General features: G+C 29.4%; 2 protein-coding genes across 5 annotated transcripts; one reads left to right on the top strand and one right to left on the bottom strand.

The window, feature by feature from the left end:
- The first annotated feature begins 434 nt into the window (after nucleotides 1-434).
- LOC106684113 (transmembrane protein 268) lies at nucleotides 435-13,002 on the top strand. 4 transcript variants are annotated; one of them, XM_014426004.3, is made up of 10 exons: nucleotides 437-595; nucleotides 836-965; nucleotides 1,044-1,223; nucleotides 1,311-1,426; nucleotides 1,731-1,964; nucleotides 2,040-2,186; nucleotides 2,270-2,440; nucleotides 5,667-5,850; nucleotides 7,463-7,510; nucleotides 12,568-13,002. In XM_014426004.3, exons 2-9 carry the CDS (start codon nucleotides 848-850, stop codon nucleotides 7,504-7,506), a joined length of 1,194 nt encoding a protein of 397 aa, XP_014281490.1. In that variant the 5' UTR covers nucleotides 437-595; nucleotides 836-847; the 3' UTR covers nucleotides 7,507-7,510; nucleotides 12,568-13,002. The 4 variants fall into 4 exon arrangements, with proteins under 4 accessions (XP_014281489.1, XP_014281490.1, XP_066907960.1 ...); XM_014426002.3 differs by lacking the exon at nucleotides 7,463-7,510 and having other exon boundaries at nucleotides 438-595; XM_014426003.3 differs by lacking the exons at nucleotides 7,463-7,510; nucleotides 12,568-13,002 and having other exon boundaries at nucleotides 435-595; nucleotides 3,628-5,806.
- Nucleotides 12,799-13,204, bottom strand: LOC136796865 (UPF0449 protein C19orf25-like). The gene is made up of 2 exons (XM_067051858.1): nucleotides 13,090-13,204; nucleotides 12,799-13,001 (listed from the first exon to the last, which is right to left on the bottom strand). Exons 1-2 carry the CDS (start codon nucleotides 13,202-13,204, stop codon nucleotides 12,799-12,801), a joined length of 318 nt encoding a protein of 105 aa, XP_066907959.1.
- Between the last annotated feature and the right edge of the window lie 2,971 nt (nucleotides 13,205-16,175).

The raw sequence follows: 16,175 nt of genomic DNA on the forward strand, positions 1-16,175 counted from the left end.
ATATATATATATGTATATGTATATGTATATATATACACACACAAGCTTTTTAAATTATAATTATTGTAGTGTAAACAGATCAGAGTGAGAGGAGACTGAAGGTGACATCATTCTCCTTCTTTTTTGGGTCCAAGGACATCAGTTTCTCTTTTTTATAAGTCAAAATTTAATTTTAAAAAAAAAGTGGTTCCAAATCCTTTTTTTTTTTCATTTTACCCCAACTTGATCAAACTTTTATCATTAATTTTTTTCCTTGAGTTTCTTAGCAATGAGAGATTTTCATTTAAATGTTTAACAATAGTAATGAAGAATCACAATAAATGTTAAATTTACTCATTACTTTTTTCAAATGTACCACTCATTGAAAACACCTGTTGCGACTTTACAAATCTCCCGCGCCGACGTTATCATCGTGACGTCACCTTGATGAAAATCCGAAGAAAAGAGTTCACTTCATGAGAGCAGTAATATGGCTGCCGTCAGGAAGGGTCGTCACTTATATTCATTGTTTTAAATATTAATATCGTGCCTTATTTCGTATTTTATCAGTATTCTCGCAATAAGTGAAGTTTAGATGTGCTAACTCTACATTAAGGTAATATATATATTCATCGTATTCAGTGTTCCCTCTTTCGGGTGTGGGAGGGTCCACCTGCACGTAATTACCTGTCTGTTTTTAGTTGGACTTAAAAATACGGTTTATTCTTGAGCTGAAAAAGAAATAATTTTAACTCCCTCAATCATTAATTTTATAACACCTTTTGTATTTTTAATTTATTCAGAGGATACATTTGTATCACTGTCATTTTAATAATTAATTACAATGGTATTTCAGAATATTTGAAAAATGAGCCCTCCAGTACATGATAAAATAGAGACACCAACTAAAAAATGGGTTAAATTTGAAGAAGAAGAAGGCAAAGCCAAAAGTCCTGAAAAAGAAGAAACTCATATAAAACAAAATGGTGAAAACTTGATTTTTTAGTTTAAATTGTGTGTATTTGTTTATATATTCTTTAAATGATAAGATGACATTGCTTCAGGGGCGAATAAAGAAGACCATTATAGTGGTGCAGTGATACCAGCAGAATCAGTTCAAATAAACCTAGACCGAAGTCTGAATAGATCGCTGACATCACCAGAGCATGCAGTCGTAGATGTCGACTTACATGATACTGGGAACAATGTGTCCAGTAATGTTGGGACTATTCGTCAGGGATTTGGTGAATTTTAATATTTCATACATAGTAACTTTTTTTTATATTTCAACTTGAATAAGGTTTTTAATGAAACAATATTTGTCTTTTTAGCAAACGGAGACATAATTGTGACTCTCTTGCCTGTCAATACTCGGTTTCCCTGGATCACTCCTGCCAAGTTTCGCCCTGAATTAGTACCAGAAGAATTGATGGCACAAGGCCTAACTGTAATTTAAATAAAGTTATTTAGTACTAGTTTAAAAAACAAGCTCCAACCACAAGAACTCACTTATACAGACTGCTACAATTTAGTATAGGCCCATCCTCCACTGAGGAGGATACATTATGGGGCTTGTTTACTCTTTTTGAGTCGGTGGGAGTTGACAGCTGTGATCCAATTAAAGCAATAATATTGATATTTTAAGTAGGAAATTTGAACTTCCCACCATAGGAGCTTGTTTTGTACATTATTACCGTTATTTTTCTCTATACATTCTAGTTTAATGAATCTTATCATTGTTTTATTTTCAGCTTACAGTTGAAGATTATGTACATATTATGGAACTTTTAACAAATGATGTACGATTTAGTATATATAACATCTGCTACAAGCGTGTATTGGTCATATGGATATTTACTGCTTTTGCTATTTTACTAGGCCTTCTGTTTTCTGGATTAACAGGACTTATATTATTCGGCCTTGGTGTGTTTTGGCTTGTTTTTAATGCTGCTGCAATTTTTCTTTGCATGTGGATAAAAATTAAGGTGATTATTTTATTGATTTCTAGAGTGAATTCGAATGTTATGTGGTTACTGAAATCATTTAATTAATTGTTACAGTTGAATCATAATCTAGAAAGATGTATGGCCAATGTAAATAAACATTTAGTTCGGCACAAGATTATTCTTGGTTTGGATGATAGAGGAAAAATATCATGTCATAAAGTCAACCTTTGCTTTATTTATTTTGATGCTACTGAATGTGTGGTAAGTTAAAGCAACAAATTAAATTATGTCTACACACACACACACACACGCACATATAAACTAATTTTATTTTTATGATTTAGAAAAAATTACAAGATGTAATTGAGCGTGAAGAAGCTGCTGGAAGGATCTTAAATAGGGAAGAAACTAGAGAAGAAAAGAGAAAACGTGAACAGTTTGCAGCTAGAATGGATATAGAGGACCATGATTATGTTATTCAAGGTGCAAACACTACTCGTGTTGCCAGGAAACAAGTAAGTTTCTATACCTGTAATTACTAGTAACAATTCATTGTTATTGTAAATATTTATTTCATTTTCTTTTTTTTCTGATTTATTTTTTAACGAATGTCTTTAATTTCCATTTCAGTATGTTTGTAAATAATTATGTCTCTCCTTGATAGATTGTGAGATTTTAGATAATGAAATTTACTTTTATTTAGTGCACCACAAAATATGATTGTGTCTTATATTTCTATAAGAATTTATTTATGAAAAATGGAATGGTTATATTTTAAAGTACACTGTGTAATTCTAGTGTTTTTGTTTATATTCTTGATGATTGATTTAATAATACATTTTTAATTTAATTTTCTATTATCTAGAAATTAGTTTCATGAATTTACTGATGAATGTCATTTATTAACGGTGCTATTAACAGTCAAAACATGTTAGTAAAACTAAATAGTTTTAAATCTTAACAATAAATAATAGAGTCCTTTGAAATTATCACTTAAATTTTGTTATTATTATATTAGCAAGTTAGGCATCAACTGTAGCTATTATCGATATTGAAGCTATTATCTTTTGAGAGTTCCTCTGACTTGTAAGTCCCAAAAATGTAAGGCTTCTTTTCAAACATATTAGATAATAGGAATCCAACTTAAGTAATGCCCTCAGGTACATCAGTGGCCTGATTATCCTTATTCACATTTATTAAGTAAGTGTACAACATACTCCCCTCCATTCTCAACCACAAATGACAAGTATTTATCAACTAGTTGAACTTTCTTCGGGTCATACATCATACACAATAAAACATGTGATGGTCATTTATTGTCCTCTTGTTGCTTATTTTTATATATTTTTTTATTTTATACCAATTTGCAAAAATTATAAAGCTCAATGTTTCTTATTCTAAGGCTGTAATGCATATAAAGTGTTTAATTATTTAAATTCAATGAATTCTAAGACATCTTTGTTAAAATATTTAAAATGGAGGTCTAAATCAAACTATTAATTTGAAAAAAATAGAAGAAACTCACATTTTCTTGCATTTGCCATATTACATGTTTGGGTGCTTCGTTTGTAAGTGATTTTATATTTTTTTTTAATTTAATACAATATTTACAAGGAAAAAATTATATTGTTTAAGTTGATATTATGGAAATTTGTTTTAATTTTTTTTGTATGTTTATATTTATTTTTGTGGTTAATCAAAGGCCAGGAGCGAGCAGCTTTTCCTTCGTTATTTGCAGCGTTGGTGTAAGGACTATCTGCGAAGAAGGCTCGACTGGACTTTGGATGAAGAAATTGCTAATCCTTCTTGTCCCCTCCACTTGAATACTGCATTATGTCCTTGTCAGCATATAGAACTATATCTTGCTTCAAAGCCAACAAAAGACCCTCGAGAATTTTGCCCTTCTTGGTCCAGTTGGCTTAGGGAAAGGGGAATTGGATAGTTTCATGAAATCAAACTACTATATCCGCATGGCTCATTATTTGATTAAAGTTACCCTTAATAATTGATTTGATTAGGAAAAGAAGTAGTTTTTTTCCTAATGGGCATTGTAATATATTTTTTTAATTGTGTTTATGAGGTATTAGTCTTTATCTCCCTGTATGTGGTGGTTTAAAATAAAATATATCGATTTAAGAATTTATATCAATTTGGAACTGATAAGACGGATTTAACTGTCCTAACCAAGCTTAAGGTACAAAAATATTAGCAATGTGTAACAATGATGCCAAAAAGTATGCTTCCTTTTGATAGATCATATATATTATTATAGCTCAGTTCGTTCACAATTTCTGCCTGTTCTTTCTTTGTTTATTCAAGACATATTTATAAAGGTATATTTTTTTAGGGGAGTAAAAGACTAGTACCTTTTAAGATTTTTGGTTTAAAACTTTACATTTATATAAATGTAAGCTTTGTTCATTTCAACTTTCGGTTGAAATAACCGTAGTTCTCAACTTCATTGGCCTATAGCACCTTTGAAGTCCCATGTTTTTTTGTCCTGTTTGTTGATTAACAGTATAATTTTAAATTTTTATTCTATTTAATTTATGAATATTTATATTTTAATTTAATTATAATTATGACTCTTTAAAAAAACTTGTTTTTCTTTGTTTCAATAGAAAGACTGTTTCTCCATTGTGTATAATCCACTTTTAAAAAATAAAATAAATCTAATCAAAACTAGTTATCATGATTTTCATATCAAAATTAGATCTTAATCAGAAAAAAAAATCACTTTTGTACCTGTTACTTTGAGAACATTTTTCCATGATTTATCCTGAATGATAAATTTGAGTGATTGTAAAGTTATAATGATTAGTAACCTTTTAGCCAACCCTCATTCCCTGTTGCATGCTAAGTCTTAGCTTATCAACTTTGTTCTATTATGCATATACAATTTGTAAATGAGAACAGTGTAGTCCAATGAACTGACTCTTCTGTTTCAATTAGCTTTCTGTCTAAATTAATTTTTCCACTTATTAAGTTTATCACTCTTTTTTATATTTATTATATGTTTAAGGGAAGCTTGTTGAGCCTTAAATTAATTTTATGATTTTTTTTATTTACCAATCAGTTTATTATCAAGATTTTCATTAAAAATTAAAACCGTGATTCAAAGTACTTCTTAATTATAGCTTATAGTTTTACAAAATTTCTTATGAAATTGTAGTTTTATTTCTTGAAACTAAGTTATTTTTAAATGGAAATTTTAGTAGCCCAATTTAAGGGAAAGTTATATTTCATTGTTTCCTCTTGTTTCTGTGACTGAATTGGAGTTACTTATGAGTTTAATACATTCCATATATGATTATTTTTGCATGCATATTAGTAAGTTTATGCTTGCGTAAATCATTCCAAATGTTTGTTATATTTGTTTAGAACTGATTCATCTCCAGTATTATTTGTTAATTATTTGCATGCAGTATACTATTAACAATACACTAGTATTATTTTAATTTAATGTTTCACAAAGGTTCATATCAAAGCATTGTCCTTTTCCCCTATTGTCTTATTTCACATGCTTTTTTTTTTAAATGATTAATTGCATATAGTAGTTATAATTTAAATTTAAAAGATCATATTGCTTTATAAAGATTAATTTTCACTGAGAATGGTGAAACTAAAAAAATATTGTTTTGAAATGCACATGTAATATCTTATTATTTAATGCCCTGAATGGCTTTAGCCCTACTTGCTAGTTACTACTGCTTTGCTAATGCTGTGGCTATGGTGGTGTAGGAGGAAAGAGCGATGCTCCTGCTGCTACGCTACTCTTCCCGCTGGGCCAAGCTTCTAGTTAGGAGGAAGTTAGATTTGGGCGAGAGGGGAGGAACTCCATGTCTCTTTGGGCCCCCCCGCCACTCAGCCCTCTTCGCATGCCCATGTCAATTCATTGAGAATCACCTCAGATATAAACCCAGAGGCAAGTTGAATCTCATTCAGTATTTCTCCCTACCCGATTTTTCTTTTAAATAGACTGCTCGCTTTTATTTTCTTCCTATAGATTAAATATTTTTTGTACTTAATGTTATTTCAAGACTGAAAAATACTTGTTAATATTGAATCTCCTAATTTTCTATGAAATTCAGATAAATGATCTTGATAAAAATAACTCACCGACTTTTAGATTTTTAATTTTTCTTATTCTACTATCTTGAAGTATGAATCAATGCAAACATCAAGACTGGTAATAATTATATTTAATAATTGTTTTAACCGAGTTGGTCAAAGATGTGCCTAGGTTTTTGCTAAATTGTTAATAAAAATATAAATGTTATATTTTCTGAAATATTGACATTAAAATAATGCTAACTTCAATCAAAATATAAGCTGTGATTTAAAAAAAGTCAGTTCTGAAACAGTTATTTTAAAATTTATTTTAAATATAAAAGTTTTTTATATTTATTTTCTTGCTTATACTTTATATATCTATATTAGATTGTGAGATGCTGAAGTGCTTAAGAATTTTGAAATATTCTTGCTTAATATTAGATCAACCAGATATCAGTTCGCTAATTATAAATTGTTTTCGTTATTAAATTATTGATATTTTTTTTTAATTTAGCTTATTCAGATAGATGTTTATATAAGAATAAATGTTATCATTCATTGAAAAATATTTTAGTATTTCAAACAATTAAATTTAAATGTACTTAAACTTTATAATAGGTCAATATCATTCTTATTACCCATTAAATTATTTATTTTGTACTAACTTTTGAAAGATTCGTATTTTAAACATTGTTATTTTTTTATAGCCGGAAAAATTAACATTTTTTATGTGTATGTAATATATTCTTTTTAATTAATATTGAACTTCTTGTATAAGTAGATGTTTATATTCATGAAATGAAATGCAAGTTCGGCAAGTGAATGCAGAATTAATTTAAGAGCTTTAATTTTGCCTTCTTTTTTATTTTTTAAATATTTATGATATTATGTTATAACTGTGCAATTTGGAAGTTGCTTTGATCCTAGAACTTCTCTCCCTCCCTCTTTATGAAGGTGTTGGGTTAATATTCATTTTAGGTAATGGTCTTGCTTGTTTCATGCATGGCTCAACTCCAATTTAGTTTTTAAATTGAATATCAAGTATTTTTAACAATTGAAAATTTTTAAATGTAAGATATATTATGTATGTGCCAATATTCAAAAAAATTAGTATATATTCTGTCCGTCCAACTAAGTCTGTAAAAGTATATTATGATATTCCGTCCTAACATTCCATAAATATTATATTTATATTTCCATTAGAATTGTGTAAAACATTGTTATGCACATATACAATTATGTAAGTGTGTATTTTTGTTGTTCATAATATTTATATATTGATGTAGTTTTTTTTAGGTGTTATGGGATAGCACAATTACTGTTATTAACTGTGTTAATAAAAAGAAAACATGTATTATGTACAAATAAATGAAAAGTATTTATTTTAAAAAGGCATAGTTTTCAATATTTCCTTTTTAATCTTATTTTCATATCGTTTTTAATAGCTTTTGTATTAATTTTGTGTTCTAACTTATTGCATGCAGCTAAAGTCAGGAGAAAGCCCATAGTTGCATTGATTGAAGCTTGATCAAGTAAGGAAAACAAATTTTAGTGTTATATTGCTAATTTTAACTCACTCTGTTGTAATCTAGATGGTTTAACAATAATATTCTCTCCAATAAATAGTTCTTGCATGAAATATCATTGAACCTAAATTAATATCTTTATAATAGTGCTTACTCAAATAGTTTTGGATCTACTTTGGCACAATTGTTTCCATTTTCAAACTGTAACACTGTCGGTGCACATTTATAATTCCATTTAAAGGAAGATGCATGTCAAATAATACTTGTCCGGCTATCTTTGAATTGTGAAGGTATACTTTCAAATGTGTATTTCAATTTTTTTTTTTTTACACCAATTACAACATATTATTTGTTTATTTTACTTTCTGATGTGAATAACATCTTTTAATTTTTTTTTTGGGCTTTAATAGAACTGAAAATTAACATCTGTTAAGCAATATTTCATATTCAAGGAGTAAGTACTCCTTCATTGTACATAACTTGAAATAAAACATTTTTATAGAAAATAACAACAACCTCTTTCTGACATTCCAAGAAATTTATTTTTGTTTTGTATAATTATTAAACAGTTGAGTTACACAGCATTTCTAAAGGTAAGTTGATTTGTTTTTAATGCTATTGTAGCAGTGGACTATGGAAATTTCTAGTTCTTCTTGATAGATAGTATTCACTATGAATATCAATCCTTTTTTTTTTTTTTTTATTATTTTTTGTATCTGTAAATTAAACATTGTCATTCTGGATTTCTTTCTATCATAATCTCAGATTATCACTTTGGTACTTGTCCAATCTAGTTGCCTTTATTACAGTTATAAAACCGCCCACATTATATTTTCTCTTGGTTGCTAGTGTCACTGTGCAATACATTTCACAGATTGCAAATTTGATAGGTTATTGTACAAAAAACTCATTGAGCAGGCAATTGTCAGTTTTCTTGTAGGAAGCATTACTGTCTTATGATTATTATGAATTTACACAATAACATACATATTTCAAGAATATTTGATCAAAAATTAGTTCAAAAAATGGCACTAGACATGAACTATATAGTGACTAATTAAAACTAAACTCTGTTATCTTAGTGACATCTTTCAACTTCAATTGAACCAGCAAAGAGCTGAAACCAATGTAGAAACCTAGGTAGGGCCACAAGATAAGACAAGCACCATTTTTATAGCTATAGTAGTATTTCTATACAAACATTTCTTCACCTATAATTCTTACTTAAATGTACCTTTCACTTATAATTATTTTATTACTTAGAAAATATGTATTTAGATCAGAACTAGCATTATTTATGAAGATCTTCCTGTAATATACTTTTACATTAAATTGATTTTGTTAATCTAGATATAAATATTTGTACAAATTAGTTAGAACTTTTGAGATTTGTAATTAAATTGTAACTAATTATTTTCTATGTTTTAGTGGCAACATAAGTTATTAATCAGCTAATCTGCAATAATTCTGAGTTTCTCATCATAGTTGAGTTTAAAGTAGTTTTTTCTCTGGATTAAATGCACTTAGTTCTTTAACTTTTATAATACATTTAATCTAGGAAGAAGATAGTTGGACCTTAAAAAGTATATTATAGGAAGATAGTCCAGGTATCAAAATAGTAGAAGAAAACTATTTTTACTAACATATATAAGAAGATGGTCAGCGTTGCGGTCAAAAGTGAAACAAATATAGTTTACAACTATTTATTTTCCGACATTTCGCCCCACTTTGCAGGGCTAAAAAGATACAAAATGATACAATGATAAGAATAAAAATACAAAGATAAGATATCTTTATCTTTTTATTCTAATCATTGTATCATTTTGTATCTTTTTAGCCCTGCAAAGTGGGGGGAAACATCAGAAAATAAATAGTTGTAAACTATTTTTGTTTCACTTTTGACCGCAACTCTGACCATCTTCTTACATATCAATTTTTACAGTCAACTATTATTTTACTAACGTTTTATTTTACTAACTATCATATTTTTACTAACGTTTCATCCCACTTTGCAGAGCTGTCATGACAATTGAGTTGTCATCTTTGTTTCAATCTGACAACCCTCCAATGTGGGACAAACAACAATGAATAATTTTCCTCTACTATTTCGATACCTTTATTGACCACACCCCGGACTATCTTCCTACATTCTGTATTCGTCATTGTTTGGGACGGTAATCAAAATATGATCATCCTCCAAAACACATCTATAAAATGGATGAAAGAAAAAATCAAGTTCTCTTCGAGTAATCTATTGCTTATATATTTTTAAAAAAATTATGTTGCTTAAAAAGAGCTATCTGTTTGAAATGAAAAATTATAAGGAGCAATGCCTGGGAAATACAATAGCAAGAGAAACTTACTACTATTACTTCTCCTTGTGATTAACTAGTAATCAGTTATGGTTTCAGATGGAATTTTCATTTTTTATGCCCAATTACATTTACCAACAATTTATATTTTAACTGTGGAGTGGAATGGGAAGCAATTAATCATTTATAAACCTTGCAATAAATTTAACTGAGCTGGCTGATCCAGCCTCACATGCCTATTCTACTAGTTTACTAATTATGTTTTTAGTGAAGGCCTTAGTATCTTCATTTTATAATATTTAGACCTATTTAAAGCAGTATGTATGGATCTTTTAAATCATTGTAAAGGAGTACAAAAGTTATAAAATACAATCAGTGGCCAAAACATTTTTGGAAGTTCTCATCCTAATAAATTTTAATATACTTTTGAGAGAGCTATTAGATTTCACTGAAGTTTAAGCAACAAAGCGTGTACTCTTAATCCTTTTCCTAGTTAAAGTATTGGTTTAATTTGTTTTGCTGTATCTAGCTCCAAGCTAGAGTGCCATTGTTTATTTTGAAGACCAATTTGGTTTTCAGTTTCATTAGCTGTTGTTTTCTTGGTTGCACCGATACCTCCCAAAGAAAGGCATTATAAGCTGAATACCAACATCCTTGTTTTTAACCTAATGATACGCAATGCCTGGTTTCTTCAATTAAGTCCTCTCTTTATCATTTTTTATGAGCTGTTATCCAGGGGCATTGCCTGTTTTGTGAGTTTTAAATCTAATTTATCAATTTAGCTATCCAGGGTGCTTATCATGACCTGTAGGAATACTGGTTCACATATTTTAAGTTCAAAACAAATTTTCAAACCCTTTGATTAATTAAATAAGTTAATTACAGTTTTAAATCATGCAGGCTGAAAAAAATTTAATTAATATGGTAGATAGCTAGGGATGATTATAATATAAATTAATTTAAGTACTAGAAGCGTTATATTTTGATTAGGTATTACCTATATTTCTTAATACAGTTAAGATTAAACAAAATGAGTTTAGGAGTCATAAAAAAAAAAAAAAAAATTAGCTACTGCATAACTAGAAAAGCTTAAAAAAGTGCTTACAATTTGTTATGCTATGCTTCATAATTAGCAGTAAAAAATAGTGTACCATTTTATATCTGTCATATAGTCATCTGATTGCACTGCTTCATCAAAATAGCACAATACTCATCCTTGTTACAAAGATATATTGCATGCCAATGCTACTGCATTGTCCAAATACTATAACTAACTATTTAAAAATATCTTTATTATATAATTATTAAATTATGCAAACTGTTGATGTGAATTTAACCGAAATGGTGGTTGGGTATGCAGTGTATAAATATTTTCCTGTTCAGTGTGTGCCATTTAGGCCTTCTTCAGGGCTATAAATGAAGATAATAGTGGTATAAAAAATAAAGCACAAAAGTAATTTTCCTTTTACTTATTACCCACATATTTTTTTTTTCTTGGCTGTTAGTTGCTGTATCACTCTTTTCTTTCCAATATTATGATAATCTAAATAATAAAGTTTAAGAATTAATGAAGGCCTGAAATTCTGGCCGAAAGGTTTGCACTCATTAGTGTTCTTCACTGACCACAACTCCAGCCATCTTCTCAAATGAAATTTATGGTTAGTCATTTGAAATTAAGGCACCTGCTGGTTTTCAATGCGTAATAAAGTTTATGGAATAGATTCATCTAAGTCTACTATTTTGTCTGCATTCATTAGAATTTCATAAAAAAGAAATTTAAAATTAGATGAAAAAGGACTTGCCTCCACCTGTAACATTGATCAACCAAATAGTTTTTATTAATGAGAAATAAAGATATTAGAAATACTGAAACAGAAAGAGTTCTTTTGTACTTTACTTTTTATTGTATCAGTTATACAACACTTATCTAATTATAATAGTCCTGAAGGAATCATATAAAGCAGTCTGAATCATAAGCACACATTAAAGAGTAAAACATTTTCTTAATGTTATTTTTTGACCATACTTCAAGCATATTATTATAATTAATCAGCTTGACTTCAGTTAAGGATATACAATGGTTTTTTTTAATTAATGTTTTCTATTAATCAATTATTTTTACCTGCATTCCCTGGAATTAACTTTTTTGCTGATAAAACAAAAAACAGCTTAATAAGTAAAAAAAATATTGGGCTAAGAAGGAATTTTTTCACACTCATGACTGTTTATCAGGTATATAAGAGGGTTATCTTTATTTTGTAACATATACTTATAATAACGACTGGTGATTTGAAAATAACTATCCCTTGCCATAATGAGAGCCAAATTGATTTAAGAAAAATGATAATGACACTAATAGGGTTGCTAAATATTTATTTATTTTTAATTAATTAAAAGGAATTTAAAAACAATATAGTTTAGAAAAGAAACTTTTTTGATTAAATCAAGTTTGTTTATTTTTACTATAACAGTAATGCAATAAATTAATTTAGACTTCTTAAGGAATGGCAATCTGCAATTTGTGAATTTCGCTAATTTTTTCCAGCTCATTAATCAAGTCATGCTTATTTTTTCTATTGTTCTAATTAAGTGTAACTCAAATTAATATTTTTGTTGTAAAAAATGATTCAAAAGTTGCCAGTCATAGTATTTTTTATTCACTAAATACAATATAAAATAAAATCTTAGCTGACAATGCATTCACATCTTTTAAATTAACATCTATTTCTTTTTTTTAAATATGATTTTCAGATGTATGCTGCGGTGGAGCTTTTGATACAGCATTTCCGCCATTTACCTTCATTTACTGAGCTATGCTCTTAAGTTTAACTGAAACAAAAAAAAAATACTTAATCCGTCCTACATGTTTTAATTTGTAAAATGTATGCTTAGGAATAAATAAATAATTAAGAAATGTTAGATGTGTTATAAATGGTTATTTAAAATATTATAATATGATAAGTGCCTTTAATATTTTGTGTGTCAATAAATGTTTGATAAAGCTTCTGTAGCTTGTTTCCTGATCTCTTCTGACATAATACGAAGATCTTCATAATTTTGTTGTAGTAATGTTTTTTGCTTTTCCAATACTGAATCCGATTCTCTCAATTTGGTTGTTGTGATCATAAATTCTTTAGCTATTTGAAAGCTATCATCAGATCTACCATTCGAAGAAACTGAAGGTTCTTAAATAAAATATTTTATATTAAAATAATGTACATCAAACATATTTATCTGTGTATAAGAATGGTTCAGCAAAAGATACAGTTTTACCAAAGAATACTGGATCATCCACATCAGCTGCTTTCAAGTCATCCAAAATTTGAGCAGGAGTTGGTAATTTAGGTGCTGGTGGTAAGTCATTTTTTTTTTTTAAAGTCATAGCCATTCCCAATTAAAATTACAGTCAACTAATTCGTTACACTAACATAACATATTTAGCAAGAGAAAGGTTATAAAAGTGTTACAATGACCAATTGGACATAGAAGTAAGACTCCAGAGAACATCGTTGCTCGGTGTACTAATAAGCTTTACTAGTAGTAGTAATAGAGCTAGTTATGTTCAATGTATAATCTGTGACGATCAATTTTTATACCTTTCAGTTCGTGATATTGATAATAATTTAATTAAGATGTCTTTATCTAGAAACATATGGCTTCAAATTACAACAGTTAACCTCATGAATAAACCATATACCACACCATCAATGTAATGGGTGACTAAAACATATTTATTCAAGTAAGTTGTTATTTAATGAAATACGAACTTAAATGAAGATTGATGTTAAACTATTAGTAGTTACTATGAAGTTCCAGGCAAAAATTAGTTTGAATTTAAAAATAATATATATGAAATCCATTTTCTCTAAAGTTAGATTTTTGAGTTATGTTAATATCCCATTGAGGGTGTCATATATAGTCTTAAGAATAACAAAGGTACAAAAAAAAAATCTATTTACGTCTGTTATATAAATACTTTAAATAAACATACATACTCAAATCATTTATGCAATGAAAAATAGTTAAAAAGATTGATTCTGAAATAAGCGGCAATTTTAGGTTCAAAGAATTTAACAAAAATTTATTTTTAAAAAAATGTCTGCTTAGCTCTCAGCTAAAACCAAAATCAAGCGCCATCTAATCGCGAAATCTAGTTAAATTAAGTTTAAACTCTATGTTCACTTTCGGCAATGAGACTATACGTTAAATGAAATATGGTTGATTCTCCAAAAAAGTTTCATTTAATTCAAAATTGTACGAAGTTTATAATATTAAAGCTTAGAAATCTTTATTATTATAAGATAAACTAATAAAGTTTCAGTCAAGAAATTTCAACTACTCTTATTTCATCACTGCGTAAGAACGTTGACTGAAAATTAAGAAATTCGTAAGGGTGTCACTTTTGAGTTATAGTTGATTCTTGAATCATTTAAATAGATGACAATTTAAAATGAAAAAAGAGCGAGTTCCAACCATCTTCAAAAATTTCCCAATTTTTCATTTGCCTTTCTGGTATCATGAAGAATAATATCCAATACAAAATAGAGCTCGAATCACTTTTTTGGAGTCTAAAGCCCTATATGTTATAGCAGTGGAAAAGAGGTTAGCTGCCAACCGCCGATGGAATGCTGAATGTTTCCGAAAGCAAATGAATACGACCAAACCGTTGTAACCTAACCAGTTTGAATTCAGAAAGGTAATTAGGTTATCAACAAGATTCTTTATTGACTGAGTAAGTAAAATAAACGAACTACGAAGAAATGTTAGAAGAGAGAAATGCTTTATTTAGACATGCTGCCGAAATACATTGGGTTACTGCAATACACATTATACCAATAAATTCATGATCGGACATATACTATACTTATATCATACTATATACAATACATATATTTACATGATATAACAACAATTTCCTTTTCCTTTTACAATCAATACTCGTCTCCACACAAAATACAAATATTTTAATTTGTTTTCCCTATTTAGCTCTTTAGAAATTAGGATCTGCCATAAACCGTAACTATCTCTAGTAGAGGCTGTGGATCAGTGATCACTTAGGGGGTTCTTTATGACCCTTATTTATAGGTCTAGTGCATACGGTTGTGACCGAGAAGCGGTCTTATCTTATCTGCTTGAGGTAGTTTCGTGGGTCATTTTGGCATCGTTTATTTATTATTTTACCGACATCTCACAGTAGTATGTATATAAATTAATATGTTTTTATAAAAGAAAATAATATATAAATTTGAGAGCTTTGGTGGTGAGGCTCGAGGTACTCCGTTCTGGTGGACTGAAGCTGAACTTCTTGCTTATCTCGCTACAGTATCAAACCCTCCAATAGCGCAGGACGTATCTTTGCAAGGGGCGCAGTCTGAAGAGAGTAAGTAAAGTCCGGGAACAAGTATTGGTTGACAACGTTGATCTTTTGTTCCGGCTTGAGCAAGCATGAGCTCACTAATACATCAAGATTATTATTTAACTTCGTCACTCCCTCTTCTTTAAATACTAGCTCTCCCAACAATGTACATCCCAGATATTTGATGGTGTCGTCTCATACGGGTACTGCTCCAGCCGACGGCTCCTGTCTACCTTATTAGCTCTCTACGGATTCGATACCCTCCCCGCACCCTTTTCGGGCTTTTCGGTTTTATTCTTTTTTCTCATTTTATAAAATTTAATAGCAGGGTGCTGTGGACCCGGCAGTTCGGCGTTAATATTTTTTAGAAAATGCAAGAAATCGCCTACTGCTTTGTCGAAATCCACTGAGTTAAAATTTTTTTCTTTCCCAACATCCTGAAAGTTAACCGACCATTTACTTATTTCTAATTAGATATGGTTTATCTCCCCCTTTCAGACTTCATTATCTCTTATAATCTTAAGTAAGCCTCTTTTTTTGTTGGCTTCCTTGAGATGCTTCTTTGCTATATGGGTTCCAAGACCTCTACCACCCTTAAAAGTTGGCCCACAGATTGCACAAACTTTATCAATTGTCTGTGGGGAGGATCTTGTTTGTCCCGTTCTGTTTCCGTCTCCTTATTTGTCTGCGGAAATGTAGGCAATCTCGGGATGACATCATCAATTGATAATGCCTTGCCCAATACTATACCTTTCTCATCCTGCCACTCGACCTTGACGTACTTTTTCTAGGCGGCAGCCACTGACATCAGGGAGACCACCACTGCTTCCTGAATAGTCTTCCAATCTTGGAACCTATACTGTTTGTCCTAGTTCGATTTTTTGGGCTTCTGTTGGTCTGAACTCATACATTTTGTATTGATCAATACTTTACAAACAGATACCTATGCCTATTCACCTGCATGGAGGATTTATTAGGAAGCAATATTAAGAATATATAATAA

This window comes from Halyomorpha halys, unplaced genomic scaffold (genome assembly GCF_000696795.3).
Source record: "Halyomorpha halys isolate HHAL.00 unplaced genomic scaffold, Hhal_1.1 Scaffold543.1, whole genome shotgun sequence".
In the NCBI taxonomy this organism is placed as follows: domain Eukaryota; kingdom Metazoa; phylum Arthropoda; class Insecta; order Hemiptera; family Pentatomidae; genus Halyomorpha; species Halyomorpha halys.

What these genes read in the sequence shown, in the direction of transcription:
- LOC106684113 (XM_014426002.3), top strand. Translation starts at nt 848, where the DNA reads ATGAGCCCTCCAGTACATGATAAAATAGAGACACCAACTAAAAAATGG. An exon ending in AACTCATATAAAACAAAATG is followed by an intron (nt 966 to 1,043) that starts GTGAAAACTTGA and finishes ACATTGCTTCAG; the next exon opens with GGGCGAATAAAGAAGACCAT. An exon ending in GACTATTCGTCAGGGATTTG is followed by an intron (nt 1,224 to 1,310) that starts GTGAATTTTAAT and finishes TTGTCTTTTTAG; the next exon opens with CAAACGGAGACATAATTGTG.
- LOC136796865 (XM_067051858.1), bottom strand. Translation starts at nt 13,204, where the DNA reads ATGGCTATGACTTTAAAAAAAAAAAATGACTTACCACCAGCACCTAAA. An exon ending in GGATGATCCAGTATTCTTTG is followed by an intron (nt 13,002 to 13,089) that starts GTAAAACTGTAT and finishes ATTTTATTTAAG; the next exon opens with AACCTTCAGTTTCTTCGAAT.